This window comes from Mesoplodon bidens (genome assembly GCF_964165515.1).
Source record: "Mesoplodon bidens genome assembly, chromosome: 14".
Lineage (NCBI taxonomy): Eukaryota > Metazoa > Chordata > Mammalia > Artiodactyla > Ziphiidae > Mesoplodon > Mesoplodon bidens.
Window position 1 is genome coordinate 15,129,483 of NC_138170.1, and position 25,916 is coordinate 15,155,398.

Genomic DNA, 25,916 nt, shown 5'->3' on the forward strand with positions numbered 1-25,916 from the left:
CTCTACCACATTGTTTACAGTGGGGGGAAAAGTTGGAAAAACCTGTATGTTGTTTCTCATTTTTCTAATGAGGAACATGGTTAAACATGTTGGGGCATCAATGCCATGGGATATAGTTTCACCACTAACATTTCTTTGTCTCATTGCAGCATTTGGGCCTTGGATTCTGATTTCAACAACATATTAAAGAACCCTTAAAAGACAATCAAGGAAATCTGAATGCTGACTGATATTAATGCTATTAAGAAATTCCTATATTTTTTAGGTGTAATAATGTATTGAAGTTGTGCCTAAAGAGAGAGTCTTTTAGAGACACAGACTGAAGTACTTACAGAATTAAATTGTATGTGTCTGGGATTTGCTTAAAAATAATCCCGAGGGGACAACGTTAGTGGGCAGGGGTACAGATGAACCAAGATTGGCTTTGAGTTGGTAACTGATGTTGAGTGGCGGGTACATGGAGGTACACTCTATTCTTATGTATGTTTGAAACTTCCCATGATAAAGAGTTTTACAGGAAACACACCAAAACATTGTTATCTTTCTATTATAAAATAAGATGGACTAGCTGGAAAAGAGAACAAGATTCCTGCATTCAAGTGCTAATGTGGCCCCAACCTCCACGTGCTTTACAGGCTGGGGCAGGGGTTGGTGGGGGCTGGTGGCCTCTCCTCCATCCCCTCAGCCGCCAAGGCCCAACAGGGCACCAGCCCCCTGGAGGGCCGCTGCACTGTATCCTGTGCGCTTTCTCTCTCTCTTATTCGTAGACATGTGAACTCACAGTTGCAAGCGTTGCGTGGTATTGTGGTAAGGTTTTCAAAACCCCCCTAAAAAATCAACATAGTCAGGGGTTATGTGATAATGATCATGAACACCTTCTAATGAGAGGAGGACCAGGGTGGCTGTCCTAACATTATACAGAGTGTACCTGGGGCTGGGGACAAACTTTTCAGGGTCAGCATCACACACAGACCCAAGGAGGAGGAGGAAGTGGCCATGACAGGCTCTGGAGGACTGTTGGATGGCTGGGAAAGTGGCTCCAGTGTTGATGGAGACATAACCCCAAAGGCATGTATGATGGGTGTGACCGGAGCTGTTCCATGAAACTGGGGCATGGGGGAGGAAGAGGGGACACAATTACAGAACAGATGCCTAATATCTGCTGTAATGTAAGATTTTTTAAAGTGTGTGGATCTAAATTGGTAAATGAAATATTATAAGTTGACGTGTGCTATTTCATCTGTTTCCCTAAAAGCGGACAGACATATCCAAATTGGCAAAACACAGCTTTGGATTGCCTCATTTGGGGTGGTCCTTGCCACTGGGTTCCCTGAGAGAGGGGCCTGGTAATGCCACGCCGATGTTTACCTGAGGAACAGCTCTTCCAGGCAGCTCCGTGGCTTCAGGTGTGAACAGTCCAGGATGCAGGGCAGAGGGTGATGCCGGGGTAGAAACACAGTCTCGCCTGGATGTACTGCTGGGATGACGTGCAGTGACACGGAGAACCTCTCCACCAGCTTCCTGGCAAAGCAAGGGGCAGGAGAGCCGGGCGTCAGCAGGCACACCTGGTCTGCAGCCTGGAGGGAGGCCAGGGAGGACCAGATGGCTGCCCCCGCCCTGCAGCCCCCGCCTGGTGGGGACCAGCCCAGGGACACGGCGCCACCTGCTGACGGAGGGGGAGCCCGAGAGATGCAGACTGAGGAGCCCTTCCCCCTCCCACTCTGGGTCAAACCCCAACCCCTCCCTCAGGGCCTTGGTCCAGGAGCCAGAATCCTGGTCCCAAATCCTGCCCCACCCATGGGCTGCGTTCAAACTTTCACTGAGTGCCCACGACTGCGAGTGCCAGGCGCTGAAGGATGAGTCAGGCGTGAGTTGCCCTTGCACGGCCAGGAAAAGTGCAAAGGGATCATGGCAATGCCTTCCAGCAAGGGGACCATCCTCAGAGCTGCCACACGGTGCCTCGAGGGGAGGACTCTCCCCTGCTTGGACTGCTTGGACTCTTCCTCTGAGCAGCATCCTCAAGCTCCTGTGAGCAGGAGGACTCTCCAGGGAACCTGCTAAATGCAGACACCCAGGCCCACGCTGCCCTGCGAGTCTCATTCAGTGGATCAGAGATGGGCCGCACATCCAGAGAGGGGATACATTCCGACTCTATAGGCACGCATCTAAGAGAGCCGGTGAAGAGGATTCCTAAGAATGAGGCAGATCTCTGCACCACGCAGGATGGAATGATCCCCTGGGCACAGTACGCAGTGGGTGAAAATAGCAAGTTGCAGAATAGGAGGTGCGTGTGTGCACGCGTGCGCACGTGCACGTCAACACACAGACATGCACACGCACGTTCTTAGACACAGACAACACCCCCCCCCACATCTGATGCGCCCAACCAAGGTCTGGGGTCGTCCCTAGGGAACAGGATGGGGGAGGGGAAGGAAGAAGTGACATTTCCCGTTTATTTCACGCAACTGTGTTCGGCTTGATTTTACAGTAACATAACACCCACTTAACAATAAAAATAACAAAATAAAACGAGCCACAGGCACTGCACCCCCTCCCCTCGCCAGAGGAAGGCCCATACCCAGGTTCTCAGCTAGGCCCTGAGGCACTGAACTTGGAGGGGACACTGCCAGGGACTCCCGTGAGCATCTGGGACCAAGTGGCCGGCACTGGGAGTGGAGGTGCAGAGCTGGTGGCCCATCAGCTGGCCAGAGGAAACCTGTCACTCTCTGGCCAAGTGACCCAAGGTAAGGAGGGTCATTCTAAGGATGAAATGGCACAATGAATGGGAATGACGTCGGAAAACTGGGGAGATTCTGATCCCGCAGCCTTTGGAAGTAGCCTTGGCAAACCACCACACAAATGGTGAAACAATTTTCTGTTCTGTTCATGTCTTTGCTCTTTGAGTTTCTGGCTATCTACGGTTCCCTATGTTGTTTTTATAGTTTGAAGAAAGGTACAAATTATTAGAAGTTTGTAAGAACTCGGCTCATCTGTAAAAAGGTCTCAGCTCCTGTCCCCCAAACTATCGTTCAAAGGGCCTTTTGTGATATTAAATATAATGTATGTGTAATTATTCAGAACTCTGAGATGACTCTCTTGCATCTAATTGAGGATTTCCTGTGCAGCCCAGAACCGAGGATAAAGGATGATGCTGTGGTATAAATATCCTCCCCTCCCCTGCCCCAGCACACACATAAGGTCTTTTAACTTTAAGGAACAGAGAATATAGGACACTGTCTACTCAAGACGCAAGCAATCCTTGGAGCAGGAGCGGATGATCTGCTCAGGATGATTGGGGGCCTTTCTGTGACGCGTAATTGTGGTGGTCACGTGAGACTCCTGGTCACAGGCGACCTGCCTGCCATATGGTAGCCAGCCGCCAGCCTTGGCCTCACCCCTTCCGGACCCACACCCCTGCTTGGCACCCCCCATCCCACCCCCGGCCCCATTCAGGGATGGAAGAGGCTGCTGGCTTTGTACATCAGTGAGTAATTTTCTTTGAAGCAGAGAACTGAACTGTCCCATGAAAATGATCCCACATCAAAACAACCACCTCAGTGGCTGCTGTCAAAAAAGCCTTTCTCAAAGTACTACTTGAAAATGTCACGTGCCCAGAAAATTATCAGCAATTTCATAGCCTGGAACACCGTATGCCCAGGTAACTCCCTTTCTGTGGGGAATTTTCAAAACATCCAGGCCACGACTTCCAGAATCCTGGATGCACTCAGGAGAAAGGCAAAGAGCTAGAAAGATTATTCTGGCTACAGAGATGTCTCAAAATGTTTACTTCCAAGGCTATCCATCCAGTGAGCGGGGAACCTGGAAAGCGAATCCAGGGCCCCCGACATAGAAAACTGCTTCATCACTCATGATGCCACCAAGGCCTTTGGCCCAAACCCGCTGATTCCATTCAGTCCTCATGCTCTGCAGGGAGCCATCGTGAGACCACGAGGCACCCTTTCCCTGCCCCTGGGCAGCGTGTGGAAACGGGGACCAGTTAGGAGACAGGCGTCCCCTAATCCGGGCCAGGGGCCAGCAACTGCACACAGGCTGTGGCCTCCTCTCGCCCGCCTGCTTCTGTAAACGAGGTCTCAGTGCAACACAAGCAGGCTCACCGGTTACGGATGGCTGACATGGTTGACGGGTGCTTTCCCGCCACGACAGCAGAGCCACGTAGCCGCCGAGAGTATGGTCCTCAAGGCCTGAAATATTTACTATTCACAGGCTTTACAGAAAGTCCAAAGACAATCAGCAGAAAGACTTGAGAAAAAAAAGCACACGGGCAGCCAAGGTGTTGCTTGGGATCCTCTCTGGGCATCAGTGACGGTGGGAACCATTTGGGGGTCCTGAGAGCGGGGGCCCCCAGGTGTCCGTGTGTCATCGCTCACGCCCCTCAGTGAGGGGATGCAGAATGCTGACTCAGCACGAGCACCCAAACCAGACCATCACGGCTGGGACCTCAATAACGTCACCCGGACGCATAGAAAAAGCAAAGCCCGGACAGGCAGGCAATCCAGGGCGTGTGGACCAGCCTGCCCTCAGTCACACAGGGGCACGTGGGGCCTGAGGGAGGGAGGGGAGAAAGGAAAGGAAGGCAGACAGACAGACAAGACAGATCCGTCCCGGCTCCACTTTCCCCCTCGGCTGCTGCCCAGTCTTCTCTTTTGCCGTCTCCTCTCGTTCTCTGAATCTATTCCAGGCAGGCTCGCCCCCCGTCACCCCCCAGGGCTGCTCCTGTCAACGTCACCGTGACCTCTACGTTGTGCCCTCTGGCCCCTGCTCTTCTCTCTATGGCTCCCGGCTGATCTCATCTGGTTTTGCAACTCTAAATGTCACCTATACATGGTGATTCCCAAGCTGGCCTCTCTAGACAAGGGGGTCCTTGTCTTGGTCTCACCCCGGGGGTCCCCCAAGTGAACTCTTGTGCCCATGCCTGCCACCCCCCAGCGTGCGTCACTCAGCCCTCCTCCATTAAATAAAGACAACTCCGACCTTCTGGCTGCTCAGGCCAAAATCCCCGGGGTCCCTCTGATTCCTCTCTTTCTCCCAGAGCCTCCCTCCAGCTCGTCAGCAAACCCTGTCGGTTCTACACTGAAAACGTACCCAGAGTTTGCCTCCTCCTCACCACCCGGCCCTGACTTCTCCGGGATTACTACCACAGCGCCACAACCCCCCCCACCCTGAGTCTACCCTCCACCCAGTTCAGAGGAGCGGCAGCCACAAGGCCCTCCCAGGGCCGCCTCTCACCATCTTCAGGGCTCTGCTGAAAAGCCAGCCACTCACAGAGGCCTTCCCTGACCCCTCCTCCGAATCTTCCAGCCCTCCCGGCACTGCTGACGCCCCCTCCCCACTCTCTCCTTTCTCATGAGCACTTGTCACACAGCTCCCTTCATTCACCGTGTGCATTGGTGGTCTCCCCGCCCTGACGGCGAGCAACACGGGGGCAGAGACCTCTGTCTGGTTCTCTTCCTGCTGTATCCCCAGAGTCTGCACAGAGCCTAGCACAAAGTTGGCAGGTAACAGATGTTTAACGGATGGGTGGACAGACGGATGGACAGGCGGATGGACAAATGGATGAATGGATAACAGGGTACCCTGAAGATGAATTCAACTGTGGTCCTCAGGTATCTCCGAGACTCCATGGTACAGATGACTCCAGCCCTCCCTCCAGCCAATGGGCCAGCAGACTCCGGCCCAGACGACAGCTCTGACAGAAGCCGCCTTCCTTCCCCACACAGGGGAAGACAGAAAATGTCACGTGGCTGTATTTTCCCGTTTAAAGTCAGTGTTCATTCAGACTGCAGTTTGAGACCTGGTTCCACACGTTTGGGCAGACAACAGGGGAAGAGCGGGCCGTATTTCATACCTCTGTGTCTTCAAAGGCCCACACTAGACCCTGACACACAGTAGGTGAATAAATGCTTCTCGAATCAATGAACAGATGTGGGATGAAGAGAAGGACGCAGCTTGAGAACTCATCAACAGCACACAAATTGCGGTTGAAACCATCCAAAACCAAGGGCAGGTGAGCACTTAAACCCTCTGCCTGGAGAGGCGGGTGCGGGGACTTGGCCCTGAGTGGGCACACGGCTCCCCTCCCACCTGTGCCCACTCCCCAAACCTGTGTCCACTCCCCACACCTGTGCTCTGGTGTGAGCGGCACTTCATCTTCATCAGGATCCAAGGAGTTGAGGTTAAGACAGTCCTGCAGAAGCAGCCTCTCTCGCTCTTGCTCCAGGGCCTGTTCCCTGCCAGAAGGTGAGAGGTGACAACAGGGTCAGTGCAGTGCCTGCTCATCCGGCCCCGTCACTGGGCCGCAGGGGCCTCCCTGGGCACAGCAAGGCCTAGGCACGGGGACCAGGGAGCCCGGAGCCCTGTCTCCCTGCACACAGCTCTCAGACTTAGATTCCTGGGGCGGGGGAGGGACTGCACTGCATCAGCTGTGCTGCCTGAAAGAAGACAATTTACGCTACACAACTTCAAACGCACCTTTATTTGTGCACTTTGTTCTGGCATTTGCTCTCTTTTTAACACACCAGGGACAGGGCCTAGCCCTTCTGCTCCTCCCGGGTCCAGCCACACTGACCAGGAGCAGCCCCTGTGCCCATGGCTCCCCCAGGCCTGCCTCTCTAGCCCGAAGTGGCAGCCCCCCAGGGCCTGCTCCTTCCCTACTGCACCTGCCCAGCCCCTGAGTCCGTTTTCTCCCTCCACGCCTGAACGCCTCACTTCCCTTTTCAGTCGGCCCCACCAGAGGCCCTGTGTGCCGACCATCATCCTGCCGGAGCCCAGCTCCCTCACCTCCTGCCCTGACCACACGCAAACCCCAAGGGGGCACCAGTCCCCGCTTGGCCTTCTGAGTCCTTGTTCCCTCCGGCTGTTGAGGGAGCCCCTGGGAGCCCCCAGGCACTCACCCTGCCCTCCGGGTGCTCACCCTGGCTTTGCCCACTGGTCCTCGGTTCTCAAAGGCTTCGCCTCCAGCCCAGCCTGTCTTGGGTTCAGATCCTTTGAGCCAGCCACTAGATGGATGATTTGCAGCCAAACGTGGCCGGCCCTCCCGACATTGTGCACCCAATTCTCAATTCCTCTTCCCTACACAGGCCCCGGCCACCCAGGGCAGCAGGTCCCACGGGAGCTCCCCGAGGCCGTCTCATCACCATTCACCCTACTCCCCCCTCACGTTTCCCATCCATTCTCCGTAACGCAGCCTGAGTGCCCTCTCTTAAACACGTGGCAGAACACATCAGGACCTGCTTAAAGTTCACCCGCGACTCGACCCTGTGTTCACGAGGCTCCGTTCCCATCTCGGCTGCACCTCCTGCTCCGTCCACTCCCCGCACTCTGGCACCGAGAACTCCAGTCCTAGCCAGCCAGGAGAGGCACGGTCTGTCCTTCCTGCCTTTACATGTGTGGTCACTCCTGCTGCCCTCCCACCTCTTATCCTCCAAGGTCCAAGGACAAGGGTGCCCCTGGGGAGCCTGTCCTGACTCCCAGGCTAAGTTAGATACCACTATTCCAGGCCCCTCCGTAGCAGCTTTACAGCACGGGAAATACTAGAATCATTGCGTTCAATTCCAGGTCAGTGGGGCTCACCACCATATCTGTATATACGGTGCCTGGCACAGGGCGCAGCGCAGAGCAGGAATCTTCCCATGCCAGGCACTGAGGAGCGGGTAGTTCCCCACGCGTGTTCACTTTCCTGCTGACACTTCTGAGTATCTAATATATTTACAGCTGGATACCATGCAAACATACAGACACGGCCCCTTCCCTAACTTACCCTCTGGTTAGGAAACAATATACTCAGGTAAAGGAGTTAAACAACAAAAGTCATGGGCTGTTAAGAGCCCAGAGGAGGAAGATGACTCTGGGGTGGGGTCAGGAATAGATACAGGAGAGAAAACAATCATTCATCCCACACGTGTCTTTAACCCCCTCTTGCAGGCAAGAACATGTGCTGGGAATTGGGAAAAACAGAGACCAGTGAGATGTCATTTCGACAAGAACCCAAGCATCAGACCACAGCACCGTCTCTTAACTTCCGCAAAGTGAGTGCGCACACACTGAGCAAAAACAACACCGGAGAGCTTCCCTGGTGGCGCAGTGGTTGAGAGTCCGCCTGCCGATGCAGGGGACACGGGTCGTGCCCTGGTCCGGGAAGATCCCACGTGCCGCGGAGTGGCTGGGCCCGTGAGCCATGGCCGCTGAGCCTGCGCGTACGGAGCCTGTGCTCCGCAACGGGAGAGGCCACGACAGTGAGAGGCCCGCGTACCACAAAACAAAAACAAAAACAAAAACAAAAAAAACACTGGAGAAGGGATGAGAACACAGAAGAATAAGCCTGTGGGCAACGGGCTCCCATGCATCAAAGCGCAAGCCCAGGGGTGAAGTCCACTGCATCCCAGCCGCCCCAGTCCTCGCGGGCAATGGAGGAGCAGGATTCTAGTGTCTTCACCACTAAATGGGCCCTCAGTGCAAGCCAACCATGGCACCTGCTTTCCAGTAAAGAAAGAGCACCGGGGTTGGTTTCCATCCCCACCTCCGCCTCCTTAAGGGATTTACAGTTCTGATGGGATGTGACTTTTGCCTTTAGAAACCAACTTCCACGTGAGACATGCTCACCGTAATCCTGGGGGGAAGGCAGGTGAACTAGACCAAGTGCTGTGGAATAACGAGCAAAGCGTGCTCAGGTGGCGGTGCGGGGCAGGGCGCAGGAAAAGCTGGCACCTTACCCCCCACCCCTCCCACTCCACCTCCGTCACCATCGAGTCGATGGTCAGGCTGTGTGCCTCGGTATCAAAGCAGTGTGCTTCTTCCGGTTCGCTCAGTGGAAGCTGAGCAAGCCCTAAACTGGCATGAGCTGGGCAGAATAGCACCGAGGTGGGGAGAGAACCGGAACGAGGGCTCTGTGCGTGGTGAGGGTCCGGGGCTCTCTGCCTCAGAGATGCTGCCCTTTGACCCGCTACTGTTCTGCACACTCGTTATTCACCAGGGCACACAGGGCACTCAGGAGGCATGCTGATGGCAGGGGTAGGCTGCTTTATCCTGAGAGGAATTTGCTCTGAGTCTCTGAGGACAAACCCATGAAATTACTGCCAACCCCACAGAAATGAAGACCCCCCACGATGGACCCTCCCCACTCACCTCTTCTCCTGCAGTAAGTAATCCAAGCTGTTGAAGTAGCACTCCGAGCCCCCAGAGGCAAGCTGGAGAAGCCACATGGGAATGGACAAGAAAGAGAAAGACAAAGACAGAGGGAAAATGAATAAAACTGAAGCTACGTTAAGCCCTTTACTTATTTTGTTTACTTTTCTGAACAGGCAATACATTCACTCGCTTACTTCCATCCCCAGCCGTCCAGGTCCCTCCCCACAGGTGACCACAGGTGTTTACTGCTGGCTGTGCTGAGATACTGTACGCACAGACAAGCAAACAGTAATACATCATAGACTCTCTCCTTCAACACAGGTGGTAGCACGCTACACCCCCTATTCTGCACTTTGCTGATTTTCAGTTAACAATATGTCTTCAGGGTCATTCCATATCAATACTAAAGAGATAGTTTTTTTTTTTAAAAAAACCACTTCCATGGTATTCTGATTTATGATTAGAACATAATTTATTAGTTCCCTAGTGATTGGCATTTTGGTTATTGGCAATCTTGAGCTATTACAAATAAATAAATCCTATTCTTAGAATAAATTTCCCGGATCTATGGACACTCAAATGTCCCCACAGTCTTCCCCAGCAACCACAGTTTATTCCCGGCTTAAAGTTCATCACTGAAGTTTCCACTTAGGAATCCCAGGTCGGTGGACCACAGTTAGCCTGAGGCTTTGTGCCTGACCTCGCCCAGACCCATGATCCCAAGCACAGCTGCAAAAGCCTTGATGGGACCCACTCAGGGGCATCATCAAATACGGCACCACCCCAGGCATCTTCATTAGCAGGAGTTAGGAGCAGAAATAAAGGGAGAGATGCAGCCCAGCCCTGGGGGCCCAAGCTCCCAGGCACGAGGGCCCAGGGGCTGGGGAGAGGTGGCGGGGTGTGTGTGGCCAAGGAGGGACAGTCAAGGTGAGGTGGCCGGAGGGCAGTTGGGGTGTGGCTGAGGAGGATGGCCAAAAAGGGGTGGCTTGGGGGTGACTAAGGAGAGGTGGATGAAGAGGGGCGGCAAGGAGAGGAGGCCAAGGGGCAGTTCCTGGCTTACCGAGGTGCGGGCGTCCACCCATGGCGCTGCAGCCTTTGGGCTGGTGCCTGCCGTGCTCCAGAACGGATCCTCCAGTGAGGCCAGACCCCCCACGGGGTCTGGGTCCTGGGGCTCCTGCTCTGACTCTTCGGGCAGCTGGTGGGCCAGTCTTCTCAGGCCCCGAGGCCCTGCCGTGCCTGCCTGCCTCTGGGCTGGGGCCCCGCTGTCAGCCAGCAGGGCCCTCTGCTTCAGGAACTCCATGGCCGGCGGGCTCCAGTCACTGGGGAACATGTCTCCGTCGGCCTGCATCTTGGGCTTCTTCGACGACTTGGGAGCTAGAGCAGAGGAGGGGCTGCAAAGGCACTGCGTGGGGTAGGAGCCCCTGGTCCAGGGGGTGGTCGAGGCCGCCGCCCTTCAGGTTGGGCAAGAGGATGGGTCTGGCAGCGGCTGCCTGAACCCCTGTGGACGGGACAGAGTCCTGCAGTGTCCCCACCTGCCCGCCACCATCCCAACCACGGCGCCACACTGGCTGAGGAGAGGGGTGGCTTGGGATTGCTGTGGGCAGCATGCAAGGGGAGTCCCTCAACTGTGCGTTTTCCACTCCTTCATGGCCCCAAACCTCAGAAAGGCTCTACCTGCACAGGGGAGCGACACCTACCTTCTCTCCAAGGATGGACTAGCACAGACTTCTCGGGCCTGGTCATCTGCACACCACTGGGCGTTTTATCCTGGAAGGAACCACCTGTCAGGTGAGGCGAGCCTCCAGAAGAGAGCTAAGTGCTCTAGAGGGGGTCCTGGGCCCCTGGGTGCCCAGGAAGGAACTCCCCCTCCAGCTCCACCCCAAGGACTCAGCACATGTACCACAAAGATCAAGTTGCTGAGGTGAAGGAGGCTTGTTCTGACCTCTCATTTCAAGGACATGATGGGCAAGTGTAAAGACATCAACATTTTTTAAACCTGTATGAAATACTGCATAAAACAATATTATACAAACCTATTGTGGTAATCATTTCATGATGTATATTAAGTCAAATCATTATGCTGTACACTTTAGACTTATAAAATGGTATATGTCAATTATATCTTAATACAATTGTAAAAAAAGAAAAACATTTAAAAAAGAAAAAAGAGGGCTTCCCTGGTGGCGCAGTGGTTGAGAGTCCGCCTGCCGATGCATGGGACACGGGTTCATGCCCCGGTCTGGGAAGATCCCACATGCCGCGGAGCGGCTGGGCCCGTGAGCCATGGCCGCTGAGCCTGTGCGTCCGGAGCCTGTGCTCCACAACGGGAGAGGCCACAACAGTGAGAGGCCCGTGTACCACAAAAAAAAAAAAAAAAAAAAGCAAAAAGAAATGTCATACATATATGTTAATGAACACACAATGTTTAAAGATGTAATTTGTGCCAATAAAAACATAAAGAGGAAGGATGGAGTTGTATAGGAGCAGTTTTTGTATACTATTGAATGAAGCTAGGTTGGTATTAATTCAAACAAGTCTGTAATAAATTTAAGATATAAATTATAATCTCCAGTGTCACTACTAACAAAATAACTTCAAAATATATAGAAAAGGAAATGAGGAGGGAACCAAAATCACACACTACAAAAAAAATCAGTTAAACACAAAAGAAGGCAGTAATGGATGAACTGAGAAACAAAAAAAGATGTAAGATATATAAGAAACAAATAGTAAAATGGCAGAAATTCTTCCTTATCAGTAATTAGTTTAAACATAAGTGGAGTAAATTCTCAAATCAAAAGGCAGATACTGGCAAAATGGACTAAAAAAACATGATCCAACTATATGCCAGCTACAAGAGTTTCACTTTACATCTAAAGATACAAATAGATTGAAAGTGAAAGGATGGAAAAGATAACTCCATGTAAATAGAAACCCAAAGAGACCTGGAGTAGCTATATTAGCATCAGAAAAAATAGATGTTAAGTCAAAAATTACTATGAGACAAAGCAAGCCATTATACATTGATATAAGGGTCAGTCATCAAGAATATATAACAATTATAAACATATATGCGCCTAAAAGCAGAGCTCCAAACTATGTGCTGCAAAATGACAGAGCTGAAGGGAGAAATAATTATAAAATAATAGCTGAAGGCTTCCATATCCTACTTTCAACAATGAAATTACATGGAAGATCAAAAGAAAACAGAGGACTTGAGCAACACTATAAACCAACTAAACATAACCAGACAGACACAGAACCCTTCACCCTGCAACAGCACAATGTGCATTCTTTGCAAATACACGTAGAATTTCTTCAGGATAATTTATCTGTTAGGCCAGAAAACAAGTCTCAATAAATTTTAAAATACTGAATTCATACAAAGTATCTTTCCCTATCACAATAGAAACTAGAAATAAATGACAGAAGAAATTTCACAAATACATAGAAGTAAAACAAACTCTTAAACTATATATACATATATATATATACATATATATATATATATATATATATACATACATATATATATATACACACACACACACCAAAGGAGTAGAACTGAGTTCTGGAAATAAACACATACATCTATGGTCAACTGATTTTCAATAAAGATGCCAAGAACATTCAATGGAGAAAGAAGAGTCTTTTCAACAAATGGTGCTAGGCAACTGGACATTCACATGCAAAAGAATGACACTGGACCCTTGTCTCACCAGACACTATACACAGTAATTAATTCAAAATAGATGAAAAACCTAAACAGAAGCACTAAAACCATATGACTCAGAGGAAAACATAGGGGTAAGTCTTCATGGCTTCAGATTTGGCAATGGTTTCTTAAGATATGACACCAACAGCACAGGCAACAAAAGAAAAAATACATAAATAGGATTTCATCAAAATTTAAAATTTTGGGGCTTCCCTGGTGGCACAGTGGTTGAGAGTCTGCCTGCCGATGCAGGGAACACGGGTTCGTGTCCCGCTCCGGGAAGATCCCACATGCCGCGGAGCGGCTAGGCCCGTGAGCCATGGCCACGGAGCCTGTGCTCCGCAACGGGAGAGGCCACAACAGTGAGAGGCCCGCGTACCGAAAAAAAAAAAAAATTTAAAATTTGGGGCTTCCCTGGTGGCGCAGTGGTTGAGAGTCCGCCTGCCGATGCAGGGGATACGGGTTTTTGCCCCGGTCTGGGAAGGTCCCACATGCCGCAGAGCGGCTAGGCCCGTAAGCCATGGCCGCTGAGCCTGTGCGTCCGGAGCCTGTGCTCCGCAACAGGAGAGGCCACAGCAGTGAGAGGCCCGCATACCACACACACAAAAAAAAATTTTTAATTTTGCACTTCAAAGAATATTGCAAGAAAATAAAAGGACAACCTACAGAATGTGACAAAATATTTGCAAATCATTTATTTGATTAGAGTCTAGGATCCAGAATATATGAAGAACTCTTACAACTTAGCAACAAAAAGGTAAAAAAATCCAATTAAAAAATAAGCAGAAGACTTGAATAGGCATTTTCAAAAGAGGATACACAAAGGGCCAACCAGCACATGAGAAGATGCTCAAATGTTAACAGCCACTTTATTAGGGAAGTGTGAATCAAAACCACAATGAAATGCTACTTCACACCCACCAGGATGTCTATCGTCAGAAACAAAAACAAAAAATAACTAGTGTTGGTGAGGACTGGAGAAATTGGAACCCTCATACATTGCTGCTGTGAACATAAAATGGTACAGCCACTGTGGAAGATAGGTTGGCAGTTCCTCAGTTAGTTACGATACAATTACCATATGAATTACCAAATGACGCAGGAATTCCACTCCTAAGTATATACCCAAAAGAAGTGAAAATAGGTTCTCAGACAAATCCTTGCACATGAATGTTCCCAGTAGCACTCTTCACATAGCCAAAAGGTGGAAATAATGCAAATGCCTATCTACTACTGAATGGATGAACAAAAGGTGGTATATCCACACAATGGAATATTATTGAGCCACAACAAGGAATGAAGCACTGATACATGCTATAACAATGGATAAACCTCAAAAACGTTATGCTAAGTGAAAGAAGACAGACACAAAAGAATCATATATATGATTCTCTATATATGAAATGCCCAGAGTAGGCAAATCCACAGAGACAGAAAGTAGACTAGTGGTTGCCAGGTGCTGTGGGAGGTGGGGGGAGGGGAGGAGTGACTGCTTACTGCGTAAGCTTTCCTCTTTGGATAATGAAAATGCTCTAGAACTAGACAGCGCTAATGCACAACACCGTGAATGTACCAAATGCCACTGTGTTATACACTTTAAAATGGTTAAAATGGTAAGTCTTATGTATATTTTACCACAATAAAAGATAAATAAATATATAAATTATACACGGGGGAAAAGTGTATGCAAAATAACGTCAGGTAAGTAGAGGTCAACACAACTTGGTAGAAATCATGAATTAAAAAGAAAAAAAACAGAACTTCTCTGGTGGCACCGTGGTTAAGAATCCCCCTGCCAATGCAGGGGACATGGGTTCAAGCCCTGGTCCGGGAAGATCCCACATGCCACAGAGCAACTAAGCCCGTGCGCCACAACTACTGAGCCTGCACTCTAGGGCCCGCGAGCCACAACTACTGAGCCCACGTGCCACAACTACTGAAGCCTGTGAGCCTAGATCCCGTGCTCTGCAACAAGAGAAGCCACTGCAATGAGAAGCCCGCACACCGCAAAGAAGAGTAGCCCCCACTCGCCGCAACTAGAGAAAGCCAGCATGCAGCAACGAAGACCCAACGCAGCTAAACATAAATGAAAAGAAAATAAACTTATAAAAAAATTACAGAAATATGAAATAACCATATGAAGTGAAGGAGTTATGGTTGTAATTTTTTGCAAAATTGTTTAAATAATAAAATGTTCTAAATTTGTGCCCATCTAAGCACTGGAGGGCAGCATCAGAAGCCTTTAGGGGACCAGTGAGATAAGGATGGCACTAAAAATCATCCTGTCCTGGTTCTGACATCCTGCCCTCCTTGGGGCCTTCAGGAGGTGTTGCCCAGGACTGCCCATTCTCCCACTTGCCAGTGGGATTTTTTTCTAGTTTTTCTGCCTTAAAAAATAATCACTCTTCCTTCCAGTCCTTCTTGAAAATTGCTTCTGATTCAACCTTCCTAAGCATCAACTCAATCGTGTAACCTCCTCTGCTCAGAAGCCATTGCTGGGCAAAGGTACACACATGAGGCATCTTTAGAAGGTGATGAAGATATTCTCTATCTTGACTGTGGTGGTGGTTCCTCAAAAACTACATACCATTGTCAAAGCTCACGGACCTGCACATCTAGAAAGGGTAAATTTTACTGGATGTAAGTTATACCTCCATAAACCTAACTTAAGAAATAACACCAGCTTCCACTTAGCAAATATTGAGACTTTTCAACATATAAAATTATTTCCACATTAGAAATCATCTGGAGGAAAACACAACATACAATTTCTGTTAAATGAAATGAAAATGCTTCTGGGATAATCTAAGCCATCTCTGTATATAAGGTGTCCACTGTTGGCCCTCCCAGTTCTGAACTCAACGGGGACCCTGGCAAGTGCTAAGAAATCACTGAACTTCCCCTTGTAAAGGAGAAGTGGGAGCAGTGGGGGTTCAAGTCTTGACAGGAGCCCCCCGGTGGCATTTCTTCCTCCCGCTGTGGGGTGATACTTGGGCCATGGTGTGCCTTCTACCTAGCAGGCCCCTTTGGCCCTGGGGAAACAAGAAGGATGAGGGTGGGGCCCAGTGGAAAGGGAGCCAGAATGGAGGCTTCAGGATGAGCCAAGCAGAGGATACGGTCTGGGAGATAGGAGAGCAGTTGTCCATCAGGACTGCAGGACAGGAGAGCAGGCAGGGTGTCAGGGTGAAGGAGCATCAAGGTGCATATATTAGTCAGCTTGGGCTGCTGTAACAAGTAGCACAGCCTGGGGGGCTCAAACAACAGACATTTATTTCACAATTCTGTGAGGCTAGATGTCAAAGATCAAGGTGTCAGCAGGGTTGGTTTCTTCTGAACCTGTCTCCTTGGCTTGCACATGGCTCTCTCCTCCCTGTGTCATCCACATGGTTTCTCCTCTGTATGCCTGTGTCCTAAGCTCCTCTTCTTCTAAGGACCCCAGTCATATTGGATTAGGGCCCACTCTCAATGACCTCATTTAACCTTAATGACCTCTTTAAAGACTTTATCTCCAAATACAGTCACATTGTGAGGTGCTGGGGGTTAGGACTTCAACATATGGATTTTAGGGGATCACAATTTAGCCCATTATTATGTGCATTTGGCAGCACATTATTATGTGCATTTGAGCTCTGTGGAAGGTGGAGGCTGGTAGTAGAGGCCTCTAAAAATGCCGAAAATTCTTTATGTGTATCAGAAAGGATGATACTGAAAGTCCCAGGTCTTTCCCATGTTCTTGATTTGGATATCATTTTACTGCCAATATGGCCATGACATCAGCATGATCACAGTGGGCAACCCAGACATGTGCTCAGGCAAACAAAAATTGTGAGCAATCTTCTATCTGAACTCTCAATGGTTTAATATGTGAGAGGACAGGTAAACACCAGCAAAAAAAAAATTTTTTTGCTCTTATAGCCAGAATATCTGAAACGCTCTTTGGTCCATAAATAACAATGCATCTGGTGGAAAATGTCTCCATTCCTGAGAAAACTGGGGACTAAGACCCAGATTCCCCCGGCAGTGCTCGCAGAGGATGAGATGTATGTGGGGCGAGGGTCTAAGCATGCTGATGACACCTCCAGCTTTTTCATGGAAGCATTTTAACAGACAAACTGCAAAGGTGGTCAGGAATAAAATTTCAAAATTCTGCAGAAGTCAAAGAGCAATAAAATATTCCCTTTGCTTACTGATAATACACGGAAAAGGGCTTTGGAAAAGAGCCTGGAAGCTCCTCAAATGATTCAATGCAGAGGTACCATATGACCCAACAAAAGCATCCCTAGGTATGTACACGAGAGAAATGAAACCATTTGTCCACACAACATCTCGCACACGAATGTCCACAGCAGCATTATTCACAACAGCCAAAAAGTGGAAGCAACCAAAGTGCCCATCAGTCATTGAGTGGATACACAAAATATCCATATCATGGATAGTTAGCCATAAAAAGGAATGAAGTAGAGACACGCTATGACATGGATGAACCTCAAAAACATTATACCAAGCAAAGAAGCCAGACTCATACGAGCACATATTGTGGGTTCCATTTATATGAAGTGTCCAGAATAGGCAAGTCATAGAGACACAAAGCAGATTCATAGTTGCTTAAGGCTGAGAGAGAGGAGGGAAGTTGGGGTGAGAGCTCAGGGATGCTGGGTTTCTTCTGGGGTGACGAAAACTTCTAAGATTGACTTTGGCGATGGTTGCACAGCTCTATGACTATACTCTTTAAATGGGTGAGTTGTGTGGTATGTGAACTTTATCTCAATAAAACTTTTTTTAAAAAGAAAGTCAGTACAAGGAGAGTAAAACTAAAGGTCACCGCTGTCGATGAAGTTGAAGATTCTGAGGGCAGAGGACTTCAGAAACAGGAAGCTGGAAAACATGGTCAAAGCTGTTCACATCATAGATGCTGATCAAGAAGCAAGAAGGAAAAGAAAACCAAAGAATAAAAAGTATCACTAAAATCTTCCAGAAATATTCTATGTGAATGATAATGCCTTCTGGGAATTTTGGGGGCGATTACAGCTACTCTTTTTAAAAACACTTTTATTTGAGGTTCTTAGTGCAAAGCTGAGTCTAGAACATTTGCCTAAACCAAGCAAATGCTTTGGTGAGCAGAAGTCCACGGAGATGATAAAATATAAAAAGAATCAGAAACCGCTGATATAATGAGACCAAATCCATGCAGAAAAAGCTGCGTGCAACGGGGGTGGGAGGGGTGAGGGGGTGGGAGGAGAGGCTATGTTCTTTCTCCTTTTTAAATCGGTTTCTTTTCTGAGCACAAGTGCTTTCTGTGTCTTCCTAACAATGCGGAGCCCACTACGTTTAGGAAAAACAGCACAGCCTTTGTTCCAGTCCAGAGTCGATGGCTTTTGCTGTTCCAATTTCAAGATCATGACAAGCAGCACGCTCTGGTCCGTGACAGCTCAGCAGTTCAGGGCTCAGATGGAGCGCAGGGCGCAGGGCGGGAGCATGGGGAGGCGGGCTAGAGGGGTGGCTGTCCTTGCTGAGTGAGGAAGCAGCACGGTCTCTCAGCCCCTCCCCTGCACCCTCATCACCACACTGGGGAGTCCCAGCTCTTCCTGCGTCACCTGAGTGCACAGACGGAGTCTTATCTCCATACCCCAGTGCCTAGCCCAGGGCCCATCCCAGAAGGAAGCTCAGAAAACTAGTCGATGCTATTGTACACTCATATGTCGGCTTGGGCTGCCTTAACAAAATACCATAGGCTGGGGGGTGCTTAAACCACAGATTTATTTCTCACAGCTCTGAAGGCTGGAAGTCCCAGATCCAGGTGCTGGCTGGTAGGTTATATTCTGAGGCCTTTTCTCGTGCCTCACGGGAGGCTGCCATCTCTCTCGATCTTTCTTTTGTGCACTCACAGGATGGGAGCGGGTAGAAAGCGAGCCTGTGTGTGCACTCTGGTCTCTTCCTCTTCTAAGGATGTTAATCCCAGCATGGGCCCCACCCTCATGGCCTAAGCTAACCCTAATTACCTCCCAAGGCCCCATCTCCAAATACCATCACATTGAGGGTAAGGGCTTCAATGCAAGAATCTGCGGGGGAGACACAGTTCAGCCCACTGTGACATGCAATATACCAAACATCACTATACCAAGTACAAATCAGATTAATCAACTTTAAAGGACAATATACATGCAGAAAAGGGAACCAGGGTAAGAATACAGCTTGATGAATTTTCACCAAGTGAACACAACCAGGCAACCATGACCTAAGTCCAAAAAATAGCATATACCAGCATCCCAGGGTCCTCCTCACACTGCTTCCCAGTCAGGACCCCTACCCTCTGCTCAAAAGGTAGGACTTCCATAGATTCGTTTCGCCTGTTTCTTGAATAATGCGTAAATGAATCGCACAGTATGGATTCTTTTGTGTCTGGCTTCTTTTGTTCAGTGTGATGTTTGTGCATGTTCGTTTTCATGGCTCTGTAGTGTTCTGTTGTATGAATACAGGCTCAACGCTTCTACTATTGATGGATATCTTTGTTGTTTCCAGTTTTGGACTTATGAATAATGCTTCCATGAACATTGTTATACTTGCCTTTTGTACACACACAGCCACATACCCACACACCCAGTCACATGCGTTTCTGTTGGGAACGCACCTAGGTGCGTCATGAAATAGTTATGTCCATTTGTGGTGGCAGAGGCCAAACGATTTCCAAGTGGTAGGATGACTTTACCCTCCTGTCAGCCACTTATCAGTTCCCCTCGTGCTACCCTTGACGTCAGTCTTTTCAATGTTTACCATCCTGGGAGGTGTGTACTAGTTTCTCATGGCATCGTTCAATTTGTACTTCCCCAATTATAATGAGATGGAGCCAATTTTCCTACTGCATTGTCCTCCTGGATATCTTCTTTTATAAAGTGCCTCTTGTCCATTTTCCTATTGAGTTGTCCTTTTCAAAATTTCTTCATCTGGAGGCATTCTTCATATATTCTCAAGGTGAGCCCTCTGTCAGTTTTATGTGCTGCAGATATTTTCTCCCACTAGATGGCTCGTCTTTTCACTCTCTTAATGGTGTGTTTAAAAGAACTTTGTAAGTTTAATGTAGACTAATTTATCAACAGTGTCTTCTATAATTAGCACATTCTGCATCCTGCTTAAGAAATTTTCCTCTATCTCAAAGTCACAAACATAGCCTCATATGTCAACTTTTAGAATTTCTGTTATTTACAATTCATATGTGGATCTATAATCCACACAAGATACATTTAAATTGTTATTGGTGTATAACTTAGATAAGGTGCACGAATCTTAACGAGCTTGATGAATTTATATACATATAGGTAACTACCACCCAGATCAAAATATTGAACATTTCTCACACCCTAGAAGGATCTCTCATACCTCCTTCAGTCAATAACCCCAAAGATAACAATACGTTGCCTCTATCACCATCAACTATTTTGCCTGTTTTGGAACTTTAGATACACAGAATCATACATTTTGTACTCTTCTGGGTCTGATTATATTTTGCTCAACATCAATGTCGATTAACATTGAGATTCATCCATGTTGTTGCATGATGCAGCTGTTCATTCATTTTCATTATTGTATAGCACTCCATATAAATACATCACAACTTCTTTTTTTAATATTCATTTATTTATTTATTTATTATTTATCTTGGCTGCACCGGGTCTTAGCTGCAGCACATGGGATCTTCGTTGTGGCATGTGGGCTTCTTAGTTGCGGCATGCAGACTGTTAGTTGCGGCATGCATGCGGGATCTAGTTCCCCGACCATGGATCAAACCTGCGCCCCCCTGCATTGGGAGTGCAGAGTCTTACCCACTGGACCATCAGGGAAGTCCCCATCACAACTTCTTTACCCACTCTCCTTTTGATAGACGATTAGGTTGTTTCTTATTTCAAGGTATTATGAATAAGAAGTTGCTATGAATATTCTTGTACATGCTTTTGAAGGACATAAACACTCTTTTATGTCGGATATCTACCAGGATACACAAAACTTTGATGCTCCCACTCTATGAAAGACATTTAGATTTGTCAAGCTCTCCCTGCCAAAAACATATAGCATATTTTATCTATGATACATCTATAGTTCCCACATCTATAATTCTTTTTGGAAAGAACTGTGAAAACCAGTCTTCTCTGTTTTTGTTTTTTTTTTGTGGTACGCGGGCCTCTCACTGTTGTGGCCTCTCCCGTTGCGGAGCACAGGCTCCGGACGCGCAGGCTCAGCGGCCATGGCTCACGGGCCCAGCCGCTCCACGGCATGTGGGATCTTCCTGGACCGGGGCACGAACCCGTGTCCCCTGCACTGGCAGGCGGACTCTCAACCATTGTGCCACCAGGGAAGCCCTCTTCTCTGTTTTTTATTTTGAAATAATTTCAGACTTACAAAACATTACAAAAATAACACAAAGAATTCCACATGCCCTTCATCCAAATTTCTCAAATGTTAACATTTCCTTATACTTGCTTTATCATTACCTCTCTCTAATATGTATGTGCACGTGTGTGTGTGTGTGTGTGTGTAAATATGTGATCTTGACACCGTTGAAGAGTATTGGCTAGTTACTTGGTAGATTCTGTACACTTGGGTTTGTGTGATGTTTCCTCACAACTGGGTTCAGGTTATATGTTTTGGGCAGGAACACACAGATGTGATGCTGAGTCCTCAGAGCCTCATATTCGAAGGCACAGCTGTCAATTTGTCCCATTACTGACGTTGCTAACTTTCATCACTTGGCGAAGGTGGTATCTGCCAGGTTTCTCCACCATAATATTACAATTTTCCCTTTGTAACTAATTAACATCTTATGGGAAGATGCTTTGCGACTATGCAAACATCCTGTTTCTCATCATACTTTCATTTCCTAGTTTTAGCATCCATTGATGATTCTTGCCTGAAACAATTTTTATGGGAATGGTTGAAAACTAGTTTTTGTTTGTTTTTAATAACTTCAAATTTTGCAAAAATCTTACAGTAATAACCAGTACTTCTCACAAATCAAATGGAAGCCTGGAAGATCATTAGACTTTTACCACAAAAACATCCCCAGAGTCACCTTCAAAGATTAAAAGAATAAAACTGGCAAACTGGTGGTGGCACCGGCAGTGGCTACATTCTCAGGCAAAGAAGAGAGAGAATAACTCTCCTAAAAGTCTCCGATTCTGTACAAACCACCCGCAGACTATCTTGATGCAGGCTGAGAAAAGACATTTTGCGTGCTCAAAGCATCTCATTCTAGAAGGAGCATATAAGGTCAGCCAGGGCAGGGATGGGAAGCAGGCCTCAAGGCTGGCAGATCCTGAGGTCCCCAGGGTCCAGCTCATGTCTTCTCTGGAGACAAAGCAGAAGGCGAACTTCAGACTGTGTTTCTAGGAGATTCTCACCTCTGTAGCTCTCCCCAGGCTGAGACCTGCTCACCTGTTTAAACACCAAACCCAGCACAGACAACCTGCTGCACCAGCTGGGATCCTGCTATGTTGCAGCTTAACCAGTCAAGGTCCCTGGGAGCAATGTCACCAAGGGAGCTGACATAGAAACAGGTTCTAATTTTTAAGAGGACTAAGTCCCAAAAGCTCATTCTGAAAGCCAAGAGTTAGAAATAAGAGAGATGGGGGCTGGAGAGAAAGACAGTGTCCAGGTTAGCTCACAAAACCAGTAACTCACGAAGCAGTTGCAGGGAGGATTGAGGGCCGTGAACGGAACCTTGACCCAGAACATGATTCCTACGAGATGACGACTGACCTAGGCACCAGCAAGACAACTTGCCCCAACTTGTCCAGTACAGTTCTGCTCAGCAAAACCCAATTTAGCATCTCTGATGTGTCAGGCCTTGTGCTGAGCCTTGGGATACCAAGGAAGGGGAAGATAGGGCCTCTGCCCTTGAACTTGCAGCAGTGGGAGGTGTCTACCAAGAGGCAGACTGGGGCTCACCAAGACTCCAGTGGATGATGGAGCCTGGGCCCCACTGTCCCAAAAGGTGTGTTCAGATTGGCTGGTCATGAGCAGGCTTATGGGCTAGGGCTGCCTGCTCAGCGGGCAGCTAAGGCCGGCTGCCGTAAAGCACGTGTCCCTCAAAGGTACTGCTCTGCTAGTGATTATACAGCAGTCCAATTTTCCCTGCAAAGAACACACATCCACCAGCTGTTTCTTCCCTCTCCAACCCACAAAGTAATACATTTTTCTTACGTGTACCTGTTGTTCTTGGCTTTTACCAACCCCCCTCCCTTGAGTTCCTTGAAAACATTAGCATTTTCAAAGAAGAAGAAATGAACCACAGTAGAAGAACACAGGCTGCTAACAGGTCATCTTTTCTGCCTGAGTCTCCAACTCTGAAACCTGCAATTCATCAGAGCTAAGATTTTAAGAGCACTGTGACTTTCGGTGCAACTAAGGAAGACAAAAAGCTGCCGAATGAACAAACGACAGCACGAAGGAAGACACCATCCACTGTGGGACCCAGCCCAACACCGAGCTGTTAAAGTGTGAGCAAAGGGCTTCCCTGGTGGCGCAGTGGTTGAGAGTCCGCCTGCCGACGTAGGGGACACGGGTTCGTGCCCCGGTCCGGGAGGATCCCACATGCCGCGGAGCGGCTGGGCCCGTGAGCCATGGCCGCTGAGCCTGTGCGTCTGGAGCTTGTGCTCCGCAACGGGAGAGGCCACAGCAGTGAGAGGCTCGCATACCGTAAAAAAAAAGAAAAAAAAAACGTGAGCAAAGATGCATCCTAGCATCAATTAAAAACGATAATTCTGGTTAGTCTGACAGGCTCCGAGCGCTGTGTGCTAGGTGTCGAGACAGGAACACAGGAGGGGACAAAAGAGATGATGTCAAGGCCCTGCTCCAGTCAAATGGGGAGACACACTTACTGTCTAAACTTTATTTCTCCTTCCGCTGTCTCCCCGCAAGCCCGCAACACCCAACCATCCAAGGCCTGTTCCTCCTCAATCTCACTCAAGTCTTTCCACATTAAGGAGACCATCTTAGAGCACGGCTCCCTGGTCCGGCCATGTTCCCACCTCCCCAGTGCAGCCCAGGGACTGGGGTTTCCGTCTGTCAAACGTACCCCACTGCAAGACCCCAAGTCCTGCAAACCCAAGTCCAAAGCCTTTAATGTTCAGCCTCCGTCCCCAGCCTCTCCCATTCTTCATCACGGTCTCACATCTGATTTCAACACATCACCTCCCTTTTTTGTTCTTCTACTTTCCAGGCTACAAGAAAAATAAAACAATCTGTCTTAAAGTGTGACCACCAGGGCAAATAATTACGGACTCCATAGTGCTTTGAGCCTTGATACATTAAGAGCCAAGATTCACTCAGAATAGTACAACTATTGTGCTTTTGTGAAGACCATTTCTTCAAGATGCCTTATTCCTAACACCCTGCTTTATGTCTGTCCCTTTAAACAAATATTTAATAGCTCAGGAATGTTAGTGAGGGCAGAGGCTCTGGTCAGCAAGGACTCGGCTCACAATTTGAAACGAGATGAGTTTTATCCACAAAGAAAAGCCAAACAGTCTCCAGTATCATAAGCCACACATCCATCAGACTGGGCAGGGGCGGGAACAGACAGCCTTTCTGGAGAGAAAAACGACAGCGACCCTTTGTGCCCTGGGGAGCATGAAACACAAACGCGCAAACAACAAAACAAACCACCATATCAATCAAAACACAAACCAGGGGGCTTCCCTGGTGGCGCAGGGGTTGAGAGTCCGCCTGCCGATGCAGGGGGCACGGGTTCGTGCCCCGGTCCGGGAAGATCCCACATGCCACAGAGTGGCTGGGCCCGTGAGCTATGGCCGCTGAGCCTGTGCGTCTGGAGCCTGTGCTCCGCAACGGGAGAGGCCACAACAGTGAGAGGCCCGCGTACCGGAAAAAAAAAAAACCACAAACCAATTCCAAACTAGCTTGAAGAAATCTCCACTCCAACAAAGCGAACCATGCCTTGGTGACTGTGCCACCCGGGGAGAGGAGGGCCTGGCCTGTCTTCATCGGGGCCATCCCTGTGCTGAGATCAGAGTCAAACGCAAATGCACACGTGGAACAAAGAAATCCATAAAAGTACAAGACGGGAGGACAGCTGACCGGCACGGGGCTTGGGACCGACCAGAGTCCTAAGGGGGAAGTTACTGTGTGGCCACCATGCGCCTCTCGAGGATCTTCAGCCTCAGTTTCCTCATCTGTAAAACGGAGCTGGGCAGCCTACTCCCTGAGTTGCGGGAGGAGGCTGGCACAGGGAGCCCTCGTCACGAAGGGCAGGCAGGGCAGGGCTCAGGAGGCCCGGGAGGGGGGCAGGGGACAGGGCCGGCTAGCGGGGAAAGGGAGCGGGCACAGGCCTCCAGGATGGTGGGGGTGGAGGACGCGGGACCGGCGGGCCGGCCGGGGACAGGCGCGGGTCCCTACCTCCTGGACTGCGGGGTCCTCCCCGCGCCTCAAGGTCGACCTCAGCAGCCCACTGACCTCCAGAAACAGCTTCCGGGACCGCCGCTTCCTGCCCGCCCAGCCTCCGGGCCGCATGCGCAGCTCCTCCACGTGCGCACCACGTGCGCGCCCCCGGGAGGTTGCAGGCGGCCTCGCAGGCGCGCTCCCGCACCTACCCTGGCTGCCGCCAGCAGCGGCTTACCTCCCCACACTGAGCCTTGGTAAATTCAGTAAATCGCTGAATCCTCATCTGGGCACGATGGTGTCCATTTTACAGATGAGGACACCAAGGCCCCGGGGGAAAGGGCCACTTGCCAAATGCACACGGCCAGAAGGGGGCGGTGTCAAGATTCGATTCCAGACCTGGTCGTCCTAGCACTTCGGTTCTTTTTAAAGTTGAGACGCTACAGGCCTACGTTTTGCTTTGCGAATGGATCTGTCCCTGACTGTGTGTGAATGTCCGTGTGTCTGTGTGCACGCTCTTTGGAGGGTCTTGGCCCTCAGACTCACACTCAACAAATACCCGTTGAGCCCCGACCCCATGCCTGGCATTGATTTGGGCCATTTACACATTATTCCTCTTTGTCCTCGGCCAGTCCTGCCATCAGTTAAAACCCACATCCTACTTTTCTGGAGA

At 49.2% G+C, this 25,916-nt stretch overlaps 1 protein-coding gene across 1 annotated transcript in view; it reads right to left on the bottom strand.

Moving 5' to 3' along the window:
• The window catches only part of FAM178B (family with sequence similarity 178 member B), a gene marked incomplete at its 5' end in the record, with an annotated part of 98,716 nt that extends 73,341 nt beyond the window's left edge, over positions 1-25,375 (bottom strand). The window contains 8 exon segments of the mRNA XM_081254603.1: positions 1,369-1,521; positions 6,141-6,248; positions 9,142-9,203; positions 10,223-10,562; positions 10,564-10,642; positions 10,842-10,911; positions 25,065-25,166; positions 25,262-25,375. Coding sequence (XP_081110729.1) covers positions 1,369-1,521; positions 6,141-6,248; positions 9,142-9,203; positions 10,223-10,562; positions 10,564-10,642; positions 10,842-10,911; positions 25,065-25,166; positions 25,262-25,375 — 1,028 coding nt within the window.
• Positions 25,376-25,916: the final 541 nt, after the last annotated feature.